Source organism: Pezoporus flaviventris, unplaced genomic scaffold (assembly GCF_033815535.1).
Source record: "Pezoporus flaviventris isolate CSIRO_AGI_PZ_B2104156 unplaced genomic scaffold, CSIRO_AGI_Pfla_v1 ptg000045l, whole genome shotgun sequence".
NCBI lineage: Eukaryota > Metazoa > Chordata > Aves > Psittaciformes > Psittacidae > Pezoporus > Pezoporus flaviventris.
Window position 1 is genome coordinate 9,758,974 of NW_026892593.1, and position 13,605 is coordinate 9,772,578.

General features: G+C 36.2%; 1 protein-coding gene across 5 annotated transcripts in view; it reads right to left on the reverse strand.

Annotated features, from left to right (window-relative positions):
• SRPK2 (SRSF protein kinase 2) overlaps positions 1–13,605 on the reverse strand; it is a 152,797-nt gene that overhangs the window by 25,991 nt on the left and 113,201 nt on the right. For all 5 annotated transcript variants that reach the window (XM_061467394.1, XM_061467393.1, XM_061467389.1 and 2 more), the window contains 4 exons: positions 8,602–8,708; positions 3,927–4,092; positions 1,804–1,829; positions 109–355 (listed from right to left, as the gene is read on the reverse strand). In XM_061467394.1, coding sequence (XP_061323378.1) covers positions 109–355; positions 1,804–1,829; positions 3,927–4,092; positions 8,602–8,708 — 546 coding nt within the window. The remainder of the gene's footprint in view (positions 1–108; positions 356–1,803; positions 1,830–3,926; positions 4,093–8,601; positions 8,709–13,605) is intronic.

Below are 13,605 nucleotides of genomic sequence, written 5' to 3' on the forward strand. Positions count from 1 at the left end.
ACTTGATGATTTAGGACAGTTCAGAGATTTTGTTCAGTGCACTAGATGCAATGCTGCACTTACTATGAAACAGTAAATTCAGGGTAAATAAAAGCAGGTAATACTAACCATCATCATTTCCAGGTTCTTCATCTACTACCTCTTCTATATCAGCTGTTTTTAGTTTCACCTCTGGGTGGTACTCATCTTCTTGCTCATTTGATGGTACAGACGAGGTTACATTTTCTTCTATTTTTTTCCTTTCAGCTTCTCGCTCTAGTTCTTCTATTTCCTGCAGGCGTTTCTCCAACAGCTCAGCTTGCCTCTTCTGTTTTTTCTTCATTTTTTTCTTTTTGTTTTTGGATATTTTTCCAATCTGAAATATTAAAAGAAAGCAAACTAACAAAAAACCTAAACGATTATTCTCAAGGCATCTCATAGCCAATTCACTTCCAGTATGATTACTTTTAATAATTATTTTCTTATATTAGCATAAGCAATTAATACAGTACATATCTTTAATATTAATAATGGCAATTATTAATAAGTAAATATATTGGTTTTCCCATTTTACTTCAAATAAAAAATGATGTAGGGTTATATGAGACAAAAAAAGCTACTGAAATGTTACATAGTTATACACTGTTTTACGTGGCTGTTTATTAGATAAAAGAGCAAAATATATCTAAAATATCACAGTGAATTTCCTATGATCCTATAATCTCAACTAGGCACACTAATATTCAACTTTAATCTAGATTAACTGTTGATGTTGCATGTGGAAGATAGGCTGGTATCATACCTATTTACATATAAATTTCATACATGATTTCTCTCTGTACACCGAAGGAAATGACCAGCAAAAGTATGCTGAGAAAAACTAGAGACTGAAAATGGTAAAGGATTTTAAATAAATCCTGTGTTGTTCAGTTATTTCCTTGTGAAAGGAAAGCATTTTTATTATTCACTTCTGGCCCAAAACATGTAAATCACAAACAACAGATGGCCATTATGAAAAGTTTCACATTTTATATAACATATGGATTGAAAAACTCAGGTAACAATAACAAGAAAACTAACACATCTGAGCTAGGACTGAAACACTTTCTCATATTGTAACTGAATTCTGACTTCTATTTTTACTAATTCATAGATGAGATCTATCCAGTTCTCATTCACTGTTTAGGTATCACCACAAGAAATCCTAATATAATAAAAAAGTGCAAGGAACAAAGGAAAATACTGTTTTCTCAAAGGTTTATCTGTAAATCCTGTTATCTCCAAAAGAAGCTACAAGACAGTTAGAATAGGACACTTAATTTGACAATCCTATTATTTTTCACCCATGTTGTATGCCCACATACATTCTGTACATACAGAAAACAGGTCTAACCTTAGATATTTCAGTGGTTATCTGCTGTATGTATATAGCAAAAAGATCTTCCAAGTCTCACAAAACCCCTTCTCCTTTAAGGCCTTTTTTATTAAGGCTTTGAAGTTCTTAAGATATATGCAATGCATGGTATTTAGTGTGTGCACCCATTTTTGTCAGGATCTGAACAGAATGGATTATTCCTCGAGAGATGAAATGGCAATGCTTAACTGTCTCTGACATAGCTTTAGAATTGTACGTCTATCAGAGTTTCCATCAGAGAAATACTGTACATAAAGCTGGTAAGGCCAAAGACACTAAAAGAAATGTATTCTTTGAAAGACAAAAGCTTTAGTCAAAGGAAGCTTGCAAAAAGGGTAGTGACTACCAACAGTCTAATAGCAACTAAACACAGAAAATAAAGTTAATTTGAATTATATAACAATACTTACAGGCTTTTGTTGTGGAGCTGTACTCACTAAAAAGAAAAAAAAAAGAAGAAAATTGTTTCTACAAAACCAACTCTAAAAAGGCAAAAAGTCATAGAAATTGTGTAAAAATAGCCTTAAATAAACATATGGCAGAGATTTATTTTTTTAAGTCATATTTTTTCTCTTTACAAGTACCTGCTGCCTGAAATCATTTGATGCCTCCATTGGAGCATCTGGAATTGGAAGGAGTTAGCATCAATTTCACTGTTATGGTTGGTGGAGAGTTAATTAAAGTTAGAAAGGAAAGTGTGAATCAGTGAGAAGTGGACAGAAAACATTAAATGACTGCAGAGTTCTCACATATTAACTGTATGTAGTCAGCTGACTGAGAAGATATAGGCAGATTTTAGATAGTTCAGGGAACAGCAACAAAACTACTGTATTGCACTCAGCAGAAAAGTCAAATATTCATGTTTCCTTCACTCTGAAACAAGGCAGTTTGATTGCCAGGACTGGAGGCATGAAGAAGTGCCTCTGGAAGAAAACACACCACCACAGAAAAAAAAATCTCAAGCATGGACTTCTTCCTAAGCATCTCTCAGAAGGATTCAGTCACTGACTAGGTCTGATGAGATTGTAGTACTAACTGTAAAAATGCACAGAACAGCAATACAAGTCACACAACATCCCCTACACCACCACCACCACCCCCCCCCCCCCAAATAATCAAACCCAATAGAAATAACCAAATGTGGGAGACAGAGGCAAAGTGGAAGTGAGAAAGAGGAACTGAACGGGGGAGGAGAACAGCTCATGAACTTCTTCAGACACGAAAGCATATGGCAATTAAGAAACGCAAAATAAAAAGTTAATACTTCAGAACTCTCCTATGGCTTCAGCTTCTGCTGCTAAGTTCAGGGGAAAAAACTACTTGTATGCCTCCTGAGAGGGCAAGGCATTCAAAAACATTCTTAAACTTGAGTACCAGCTCTGATCTAAAAAGGGAAATTATGCAGAACCTATTCTTGAAATGCTGTAAAGAAAACACATGCTCAGCTCCTGTGTGGAAGGCCACAGATTCAATTACAATTTGCTAAGAACAAAGTGTGGTAAGAACTCCATCAATACATTCCTTAAAATAATACTTATTTTAATGTCAAGAAGCACCATATAGGCTGCATGAACAAAATCAAGTTACTTCCCACACAAACAACATACAGTCTTTAACTATGTGATTACACATTATGTAAAGTTCAACACAATATATTCATGATTGATAAGAATTTGCATCTAAACATACAGAATACTGTGAAATATTTATGGATTTTGACCACAGCATTTGTTACAGCAGGTACTTTTATTGTACTTCTGAGATCTTAATCTGTGATATATTTTCTGACAATATTACAATGGTATTTAAATGACATTATTTCTCTACTGCCTGTAACTGATGGGCTTGACTGGTAAATAAAAAAGCAACCATGGTACTGAAGATCACTAGAAAAGCCACCCTTCCTCCTTGTTTCTCTTCACTGATGGCTGAGAACTTCTTTACCTTGGTTTCGCCTAGCTAAACATAATATACAATTCTTTTCTATACTCCTGGCAAGTCCAATATAAGACATATCACATACAGTGATAGGGAGCAGGGCTTATCAGGAATTCAGTTAGGTATAATAAATTCTATTTTCAAGGGTGAAAAACTATCAACTCTTAAAGAGTTTTCATTGCAGTCTAGCAAGTTATAACTGACGAAAAGGCAGATTATTTCACAAGGATGCTGATGAACTTGTAATAGAACCAGACACATAATTTAGGTAAGATCATCGTTAGTATTAGAAATCTAAGGCTCCAGTGTGGCTAAACCTCAGCCATTAACGCTTGTGCAGTAGGAGGAGAGTAAGTTTACATAAATAAATCTTTTTCTGCATCTGGAGACCCTGTAAACCTGAATGTGCAAAACTGAGAAAACATTTCCCTCAGTCAAATGCTCTGGACAGTTTCCAGAGCATAAATAAGAATTAACTAGACATGCATTTTTCATATGCAATTATTTAAAATGTTGATTTTGATTAAACATAATATCATTAGCATTAATATATTGATGGAACTTTACTACACTGCATTTCAATATACTATCATACCTGCTGAGCCAGAGGGGGGAGGAGCACCAGCTTTCTGCCACTCGGTAGCTTCAGCAGCCATTCTACGAACATAGGCATCATCCACGCACATCAAAATGTTTTCTGGCTTTATATCCGTATGGATGATCTTGCACTTGCTGTGTAGATAATCTAGACCTTGAAGTACCTAATTACAAAAGGATGTTTTAAAACCAAGCTAAATGCATTTGTTATTAGCACACACATGTTCAACCAATTGCCTGCAGTCCATTTGTGGCCCAGATAATTTATTTAGCTCATAAAAACAGTTATTGAGATTTTCATGAGTAAGATACTCACTGGCTAAACTGTCTTGATAACAGCAACCTGCTGTCAGACTTCCAAGTGCTCCTTAGCTGATCTGCACATGTGTAAAAAATACTTGCTGTATCTTTCTTTGAAAAGGGAATCTGGCTGATCCTCACTGGTTTAAAACATAGTTATTTGGAAAAGAAAACCCTGTAAGTACTACATCCTTGAAGTAAACTGAAGTCCAGTTTGTGAATAACCATCTTATAATTGACTATAAAAATAAAACCAAAGAGAGAACTGTGTTGTTGGGATGAAATGCTATCTATAGTTTTCCTCAGAGTGCCAATAGTAATCCAGCTTTTCATGTGACCAACACATCACAACTTGCCTACCTGTATTTGTCGCATGTATTTTTTCACTAGTCTTTTATACTCCCTGCAAGCTAAAACCTGCTGGCTCATATCAAACCTGCATATCCAAAGTCTTCAAAATGCATTCCGGGACAAAAAGTAAAACATGACTTTTACACAATGAAAAAAAATATTCTTAAATTCTAACTGGAACAGAAATACAGTAGTTTGTGTGATTTTACATGTATTTTAGGTAAAACCTACGTATGATAAATTCTGGAAGTCAACTGCTACAATTATTCAGTACAGAATAACGTAACGGCATAAACCAGGCTACTATGATAATCTACATAACTATCGTAGAGAAACATCAGCAACAAAGAAAAAAAGCAGAAAACTAGCTGAACCCATTTAAAAGACTTGTTTCAATGTTCTACAGCAAGAAACAGACCTCCAGACTCATGAGCTCCAACTACAAGAACATCCTGCCAGTCTCTGTATTTTGTAAATAAGCTTTTTGCTCTCAGGATCCTTTAAGACAGAGCTAATGAGGGTCAACTTTAAAAGCAAACATATTGATTCAAAATACCAGTAACAAAATACACAGGTATTAGTCCACCACCCAGTTCTGAGCTAGTTCCAGAACTGGCACACCCATCCAGCACGCAAGGTAGCTCAAGAGAAGAGCAGCTGCAAAATGCATATGATATTTACACTCAGGCTAACTTATCCTAGAAACAATTCAAGTGCATGGCTCTGCTTTCTCCAGTTCTGGAGCTAGAGTAGAACAGCTACTGTTTTGAAAAGCTTTCTTTGTACACCTAGATGAAAACTCATGCGTTCACTTGAGCAGGACTTAGTGCCAATGGTACACCGAAAACCTGCTCCATTCTTGACAAATCTGGATTTTTTTCTTGCAGATCCAAAATTTGCTTAACCACTTGCCAAAGCAACTGAAGGAACATACAGTATGTCTCAAAATAAGAAATGTTAAAGAAAGACTGGTTTATTATGGGAAGTTAGCAGTTAAGTGACTTCAAAATTTACAAGAGGCATTAACAGCAACATAAAGATGGATTATAATAGTCTCTTCCCTCCCCCACTACACGACCATTTTACAAATTACCACTGAATGCCTATAATTCTGAGGCCAAGAAAAATAAAAGATTCCAGAGTACACAGGAAGCCATAAACATTCACAAGATAAATAAATATCTGTTCCACTGCAACCTGCGAAAGTGGCATTTATGAGAAAACAGACTTGGTATCTCCCACTTCAAAAAGACAGTCTTTACCCCTTTTAGTAACAGTGTCGCAGAGACAGCTTTGTCTTTAATGCGGTTGAAGAATTCTCTTTTGGGAGACAAAAAAACTTTTTTAGAAAACCAAACCTGTAAATTAGAAGGTTGTATTTTTTCCCTTGTAAGGTCACAAGGTCAGTTTCACATAAAGAAACTCATAATTGGCAGTTTCTAATTAATATTCACTTGTTTCTTCATTCAAGGAGCGAGCCACATCATACTGACCCATTAAGAAGATTTACTATATTGCAAATCCAAGCAAAAGTGAAAACCTTCATTGATAAATACATGATGCTCATTTCAGCATCAGTTTCAGAACATGATCCTCTCAAAAGAGACCGATGCTATACATTTTACAACCCAAAGTAAGGAATTAAATACATGGACCCTTCCAATCATCTCCACTCCAAACAAGGAACTGCAGCAACAAACCCCATTTTCTATTCTGCAAGGTCTTCTCTTGCACAATAGTTCATATAACTCTGACCCAGAGGAAAAAAACTCTGGTTGAAACTGAAATGAGATTTCTCATTAAGAAACTCAACTCTCAGCTGCATTTTAAAACAAACCTAATTTTGCCCCAAAGCTCAAAAGTACTCAAAAATTGAAAAATAAAAAAAAAAATAAAAAAAATCTTCCAAATCACAGCATAAAAAGTTAACTTTTCAATTGTAGCTTGAAATTATAGTACTTTCTGAAACAAAATGGCTTGCTGCACAGTAATACCAGTGCATTAATTGTTTCATATTAAAGTTTCACAAGTAAGTTTTTAGAACATGTGTACCACAAGTTTTGTCTCAGTAGAAGAAAGAATAAGAATCTGTATTCTCTTTAATGAGATGAACAACCTGGAAGTCTTACCAGTTAATGCCATTCTCATTAGTCTGAAACAGTGACTCACAAACTCCAATCTCACAAAAATAAAACCTTTTTAATCTTTCAGGACCAACACATTCCGCTTTTTTTCACGTATCAAGTGTCTGAATTACCTGCAATTTTTACCACTGCTTACACTCATGCTTAGAATGGAAGACAAGGTGATTTAAACCTTCCCTAAGTCATATCAACTTCAAAGTTGCACCTAACCTCAAAATCAGATCAGCCTGCTCTAGAGTTTTTATCCAGTTCACTTCTAAGATGTAGACTACCTAACAGTGTAGACAACCTGTTCCAGTGTCTTACTACCCTACAAAGAACTTTCTCACTACAAAGAAATTTCTTCCTAATATGTAACCAGAACTTCACTTGCAGTAACTCACATACACTGCTTTTTGTCCTATCTCTATGTACCAACAAGAGAAGTTTGGCTCCATTTTCTCTATCTGTCCTGAAGAGATCACAAGTTTCCCCCTTTATTAGCCTTTTCTTCTTAAAACTGAACAAATCAGTCCATGTTGTATGCACTTGTATATACCACTTGAGTCAAGTGCCACAGTCATGACAATCACAGAAATCAATGAGAGCCTCTCCCTTATCAGGGGTCCTTCAGGCTCCTGTTCTTGCTGACCCACTTCTCACTGGGTTGTGGTCACCACCCCTGAAGATCGCACCTGAAAGTCCTCCTCTGCTACATTACAGGAGACTGTTGGCAAAGATGCCATGAAGCTGGGTTCAGAAGCTTTCCTTCCAAAAATGGGTTGTGGTTTGGCTTACAGGCAGTGTAACCAAGGTAAGAGTAAACTGCTGCTAAACATGGTCTATCAAGGAATTACATGTGATTTCTCACGTTTTGGCCAAACAAAGGTGCAACCAGCACAAAAACATTCCAAAGAAAGACAATATTTACCAAAACCAGTGGATATTTATATGCACACATGATACAAACATACACATTCCCTTTCCTTCACAGGCAGCTCAGTTCAGCTGGAGCACAACAACTCCTGATTTCTAGTACCTGAGCCACCTAGTTGTACAGGTATTAATGGACCTAAAATTTCAACTGTAGAGTAACAATCTCATCAAATTTGTTATTTAGCTAATTCTGATGAAAGATGTAACAAGCTGATATTCACCAGTTGACATACAATAATATTTACAAAGAAAGTTTAACAGATCACTAATTTATAGGTAAAGTAGATGAAAGGCAATACTAGTTACTGAAGTGCCAGAATACTTCATTCATTATTTGTAGGTATTAACTGCTGATGGATTAATACAAAATCAGAGATATACATATGACTTCTCCTTGCTGAGACACTATTTATCCTTAGGATCACCTCTCAGGAACTTCATTTTTGCAGTACAGCAAAAGAATGCATTTTGAAAGAACATGTCCCAGTGAAATGTTCTCAGATGTTTCATCTTGTTAACCCTCTGACACCACAAAAACTTAAACACAGAGAGATGACAATTTTTCAAATACAATTTTTGTTCTGTTTTATAATATTACCTCCCCCTGTTCTGAAATTTTATATTCCAGAAGATCTTATTAAGAAGCAATTGAACACGAATATCCTTACATCTATGAAAAAGATTTATTACTTCAACTTTTTATTTTCTAAAGTAGCTGAGGAAACTCTTCTCAGAAACCTTGATTAAAAAAAAAAAAAACAACACAAAAAACACAAAACAGAAAAGCCCACAGCATGCAGAAATGAAGGCTGTCCAAAAAGATGCTCTTGCCACCTCCCCAGGATTACCAATAAAATTATCTTAGATATTCATCAGTAAGAGTTCTGCTGAAATATCACCATTCTAACCTTCAAACTGTTAACAGGGGTAGAAAAACCTAATTAAAACATTACCAAATCTTACCTGTCGAATTATACTTTTTACACAACGGATGGGAAGGCCTTGATAATTGGATTTGATTATCCATTTCAGGAGATGATGTCCAAGTACTTCGAAGACCATACATACATCTGGGATTTAATTAAGGTTAATTTCCAAATAAAATTGTTGAGGAGATCAACATAAATGTCTGTTTGCGTACTGGCTAAAGCAATCACCACCCTGTTAGAGGGAAAACACTTCCCCCCTAAAACGAGCAGAACACAGTGTATGTTTTGGTATAATATTTCAATTGTACGTGTCATATGTAAGAACAGTGCCCAAATGCAAAACAAATGAAACATTTTAATTATACATTTTAATTATACAAATCTTGTCAAGCACTTCCATATATTAACAGCAACATTAGGGTGAACAATGAAATAGGTAATTCTAGAAAATAATTATTTTTTGTTTTCTTTGAAGCAGTTAGAACTACTGATTTGGCTTATAATGTCTAGCTTCTAATAAACTTTCAATAATATTAATAGACTTTTAACACCAAAAGTCTGCAGCAACAGTGTTTTAGAAATTGAACCACACTAGAAATCTTTCTGATTAGGCTCAATTAAGAATCACTTGACAATAAAGACTCAAGTAGTAAGAGAATGGATCTCTTACCACCTACAGTGTTAACTGCAGAGAACAATGTCAATCACCAAAAAACTCAGGAACAAAAAAAATGCAGAACTCGGAAGCAACATGCAAGAAACACAATGCCAAAAAGTTTAATTTGACCCAGCATCTACTACTGGTCTGCAACACAGGCCAACAGAAGATGGTCAGGGAGAAGTATTAGGGGAAAAAATAATGTAGGAGCCTCCACTGATCTGCGGTTCAAGGGCTTCCTAAGATAGAGAATCTACACTTAATACACCTAGGTAGGTTATCTTTCCATTAAGAAAGTATTCAGATATTCAAGCTAATTTTAAGTTTTATCAGCCATAACATTCTCCCAAGACATTAATGATTTGACCAAGTTAATCCTCAGACATGAGCTGCAAATGACCTTGACATCCCTGGAAATCAGAAAGAATGTTAAAATCTTAACTACATGAACCTGTAACCTTGCAAAGAATAATGTAAAACAAATAACAGAAAATGAACTGACAGATACTGCAGGAAAATCTCAATGGATGAAATCAGACTGTATCTCAAGAGACCATTCATAAAGAACTACACACTGTTAGGGGAGAAATCTTACCTAACTTCTAATCAAGTTAGTAAGTTTTACTAACTAGAGTCACAGCAATGATCTTAAGAGTCATGGTCTTAACTGCTGTCAAAATGAGATTTACTTTGTTTATCAGTTTATCATTTACATTCTTCTCAAGTACCTACCTATATGCATAAAGCTAACTTAAGTTTTGAAATCTACATCCCTTATGCCGGAGTTAGATCAAAGTTAAAAGGTCTCAAGACTGGTCAAAGCACATTGTGAAGGATGGTAACATTTTGATTGTTGCTACCTTTCACCTCCCTTCATGTTCCTTAATTCCTGTATTAAAGGAGACAGTGAATAGTCATTTCCCAACCATATCAATCAAATCTACTCAGAATATTATAAAGCTCTGTTCCATGCAGAAAAGGAAACAGTCTTGGTTACTTTACCACATAAGCACCCTATGAACAGAAGTCATTAGCAGAGCACACAGCCATCAAAAAGGATGAGCAGAGCACAAGAGCCCTGCACGGCTTATTAACCTAGCCCACACAGTGAAGTTGCAATGCTACAGCAACACAACAGATTTCAGAAAGGCAAGACACTGCAGCATTCAGAGATGAAATTTAGGACACCCGCCCACAGCCCTTCAGACCGCTGCTGCTGCAAACTGTCCAATGCAGATTCCTGTCATTCCTTGCACTTAGGGAAGTGCTAAGCCTTGCCAGTAACCAGAAGAGAAATGGGTGCAGGGAAGTGAATAGCTGAAAGGCAAAAAGAGGGCACCAAGTAGGAAGATGCAAGGAGACAAGGCAGAGGCAGGCAAAGAGAGGAGGGACACAAGAAAGAGAAGTGATGTCTACCTGAAAAAAAAGATGGCGACATCTTTCTGGGAGGACTCAGACAAACTCAAGGCAGTGCTCAGCACTGGGCAGAAGACACATAAGAGGCTCAGTGTTTACAGTAGGTATTCAAAAAAGTTGCCCGCTTTACTATTCTGACCTGAAAAACATCAATTGTCAGCCAGACTGCCCACTACGAAGTGTTTGGGAAAAGCTGTGCATTAACTGTTGGGAAACCAGCCTCACATGCCCCAGCATCTTCCTACAGCACCAACATCCTGACAGATGAGTATGTCCAAAAAGTCCTCCATCAAAAATAAACCCGAAGCCCACCCAGCAGACATGCCTATTCTGAAACACTGTGAAGCAGTTTGAGAAATATCTGAAAGGGGGAAATTGAGCAGAGCAGCAAAGGTGAGAGCAAACATAACATGAATCAGCTGACAGGCTTAAGTACTTAAAACTGTTCTTTCTTGACTAAAAGCTTACCAGTAGGTATCTATCTATCTATAAATGCACATTACAGAAGCACTTAAGAGTTTAGATGAGGGTTAGACACTAGTTAAATGAAATAAAGTTCTGGTACCAACATAGAACACTTCCGGGAGGTATCTCAGATGCTTCTGGATTGGCAGCATTTATGCTTTATGTCATGTAATTAATGCTGTATATTCTTTGGAGGTAATTTTATTATAATTATTATAATGTCCGATTGTGTCAGGAATGTTTCCTTCCTTATCATTTTACTTGTCTCTCCAAATACTTGTTTCATTATGTGGTTATCTGAATATTTTATTTAAAAAACACTACACTCAAATAAACATTTATTAAGGCTCTAATAAATATCCAGTGCAGACAAACATAATAACCTACACTTACTGAAAACACCAAAGTGCCCAAGTTTGGGAATTCTGTTATTTCCTGGAAAAAAAAGAAAATAAAAAATCATAATTGCAATCTTTTTAAAATGCTCAAGTAGTTAAAAAAATTATCAGCCTAGCATAGCACAAGACACACTGTTAAAATCCCTTTGTATATAAACACTTCTTACATCTCCTATGAGAAAGATGACACAGTGCAGGCCAATGACTCTGCACGTTCCCAGCTCGGTGCTACACAGCTCTTGACAAGTTTCCCTGTCTGGAAGCTCCACAACATTTTGTGGTATTAGCCATCCAAAGGATTCACCCACCTCTCTTCTGTCTTGCTTTAAATTTTAAATGTATTCCATAACCAATGATCTAGCCTCTATGAAGCATATGTTGGTTTAATTTACAGTCAAGGAACAGATATTTAGTGACTTGCCCAGAGGAAGCTGGAAACAGCAGAGCATGGAAAAACTCTCCAATTCCTGTATTTCTCTCAACCTGTTTAACTCAGTAACACTAACGTAGCACTAACAGGGTATTTTTAAAATGGAAACAAATAGCAGCAAAACATTATAGTCAGTTACCTGCTCCCTCCCAAAAGAACCTGCACCAAAGATTATTTTCCTAGAAGACAAAAAGGAGTTGGTCAAATCATCAGTGCAACAAACTGCTGCTCAAATTGGCAATGCAACTCAGGATGCACAAGCTGCTCACAAGAAAACTCAAAGCATAAGATACTTGATCCCATATTTTCACTGCTGGTTAGGACTTTGACAGACTTCCAGCTGTAATTTCAATTTGAGTGCAGTGTCAACCCATCCTGTCTGCTGTACCTTTCTGAAAAATGTACTTCTCGGTAAGGCAGGAACATCTGCCTTCCACATAAAACAACTTGTGTACTGTCAGAGTTTTCAACATGAAAGTAAAACTGCAATAAAATAAATCAACATCAGCTGTCCGGATGGTAACACAAAGCTATCTGAACCCTTATTTTTCACTAGTACGTTGTCTCTTTTGGCTCTGTCAACTTAAGTGTCGTATTTCAAAAGATAAAGTTTGGATATGCTTACAAAATATTATCACCAACAAAATTTACTCTCCATACTTAGGAATGGCTCTCACCTTTATACAGACTCATACATAATTGTGAATCTTAGTAATATTTTAAGAATGTTATTGGGAAACTGCTCTGTTAAACAGATTAAAAGTTATTTCTATGTGTAACTATGAATGCATTTTCTTATTCCCTATTTCATATTAGAAAACAGCAAGTAAAAATTTCTGATTTCTAAAAATAACTTTGATTATCCCTCAATTGTACAGCTGTCAGCTAAAGACCTGAAGTGCTTTGGTTGCATTATTTCTTCGTGAACAGTTATACAAAATAGATATATCTATAAAATACTTCTTAATAAGCATCTCAGCTCAGTTCAAACATTAAAACATGTTTTTTTGTAGCACAACAGCTACAAGAAACCCTCACCAGGGTTCTTTGCCTTACTGTGTTAAGCAATTTCCTTGATCACAAACCATTTATATTCAGATTGACATGACTATTGGCAACTGTATGGTTTATTTTAATATGACGATAAAACCTAGGCAATAAGCAGACTACACTAACTTCACCTACACTTAAGCACATTTCTACCACAGCTGGCAGCTGACAACTGAAGCAACCAGGAAACAAATCTAAATGGGACAAAGGGAAAGCAGTTAAGATGCCATTCTGTAACTGAGGATACTTGTCCCCACACTCTCGTAATTTATGCCAAGAGACAGATGGATAAGATGAAAACTGCCTGCATTCTTCTCCCTGAAAGGATGCTTTCTAGCAGGCATTCACATTTACTGACAGTAACTTCTTAGAGGATGAGAGTAGATGAAAAGCACCTTAACCTGATCTGCTGAAGACTGAAGGCCCATCACCAAAGTCAACCCAGTGTTAAGCTCTTTAGAGCAGGAACTGATTAATTGTCTGGTAGTATGAAACCATGAACAGTGAGGTCTGTTATTAGGGCTCCAAGTATACACATAAATACCAGCTGTAACAGTAAATGAAAGCACAGCAATATAATAAGCTGCTAAAATATCTCATATAATTAGCAATGAAAACTCA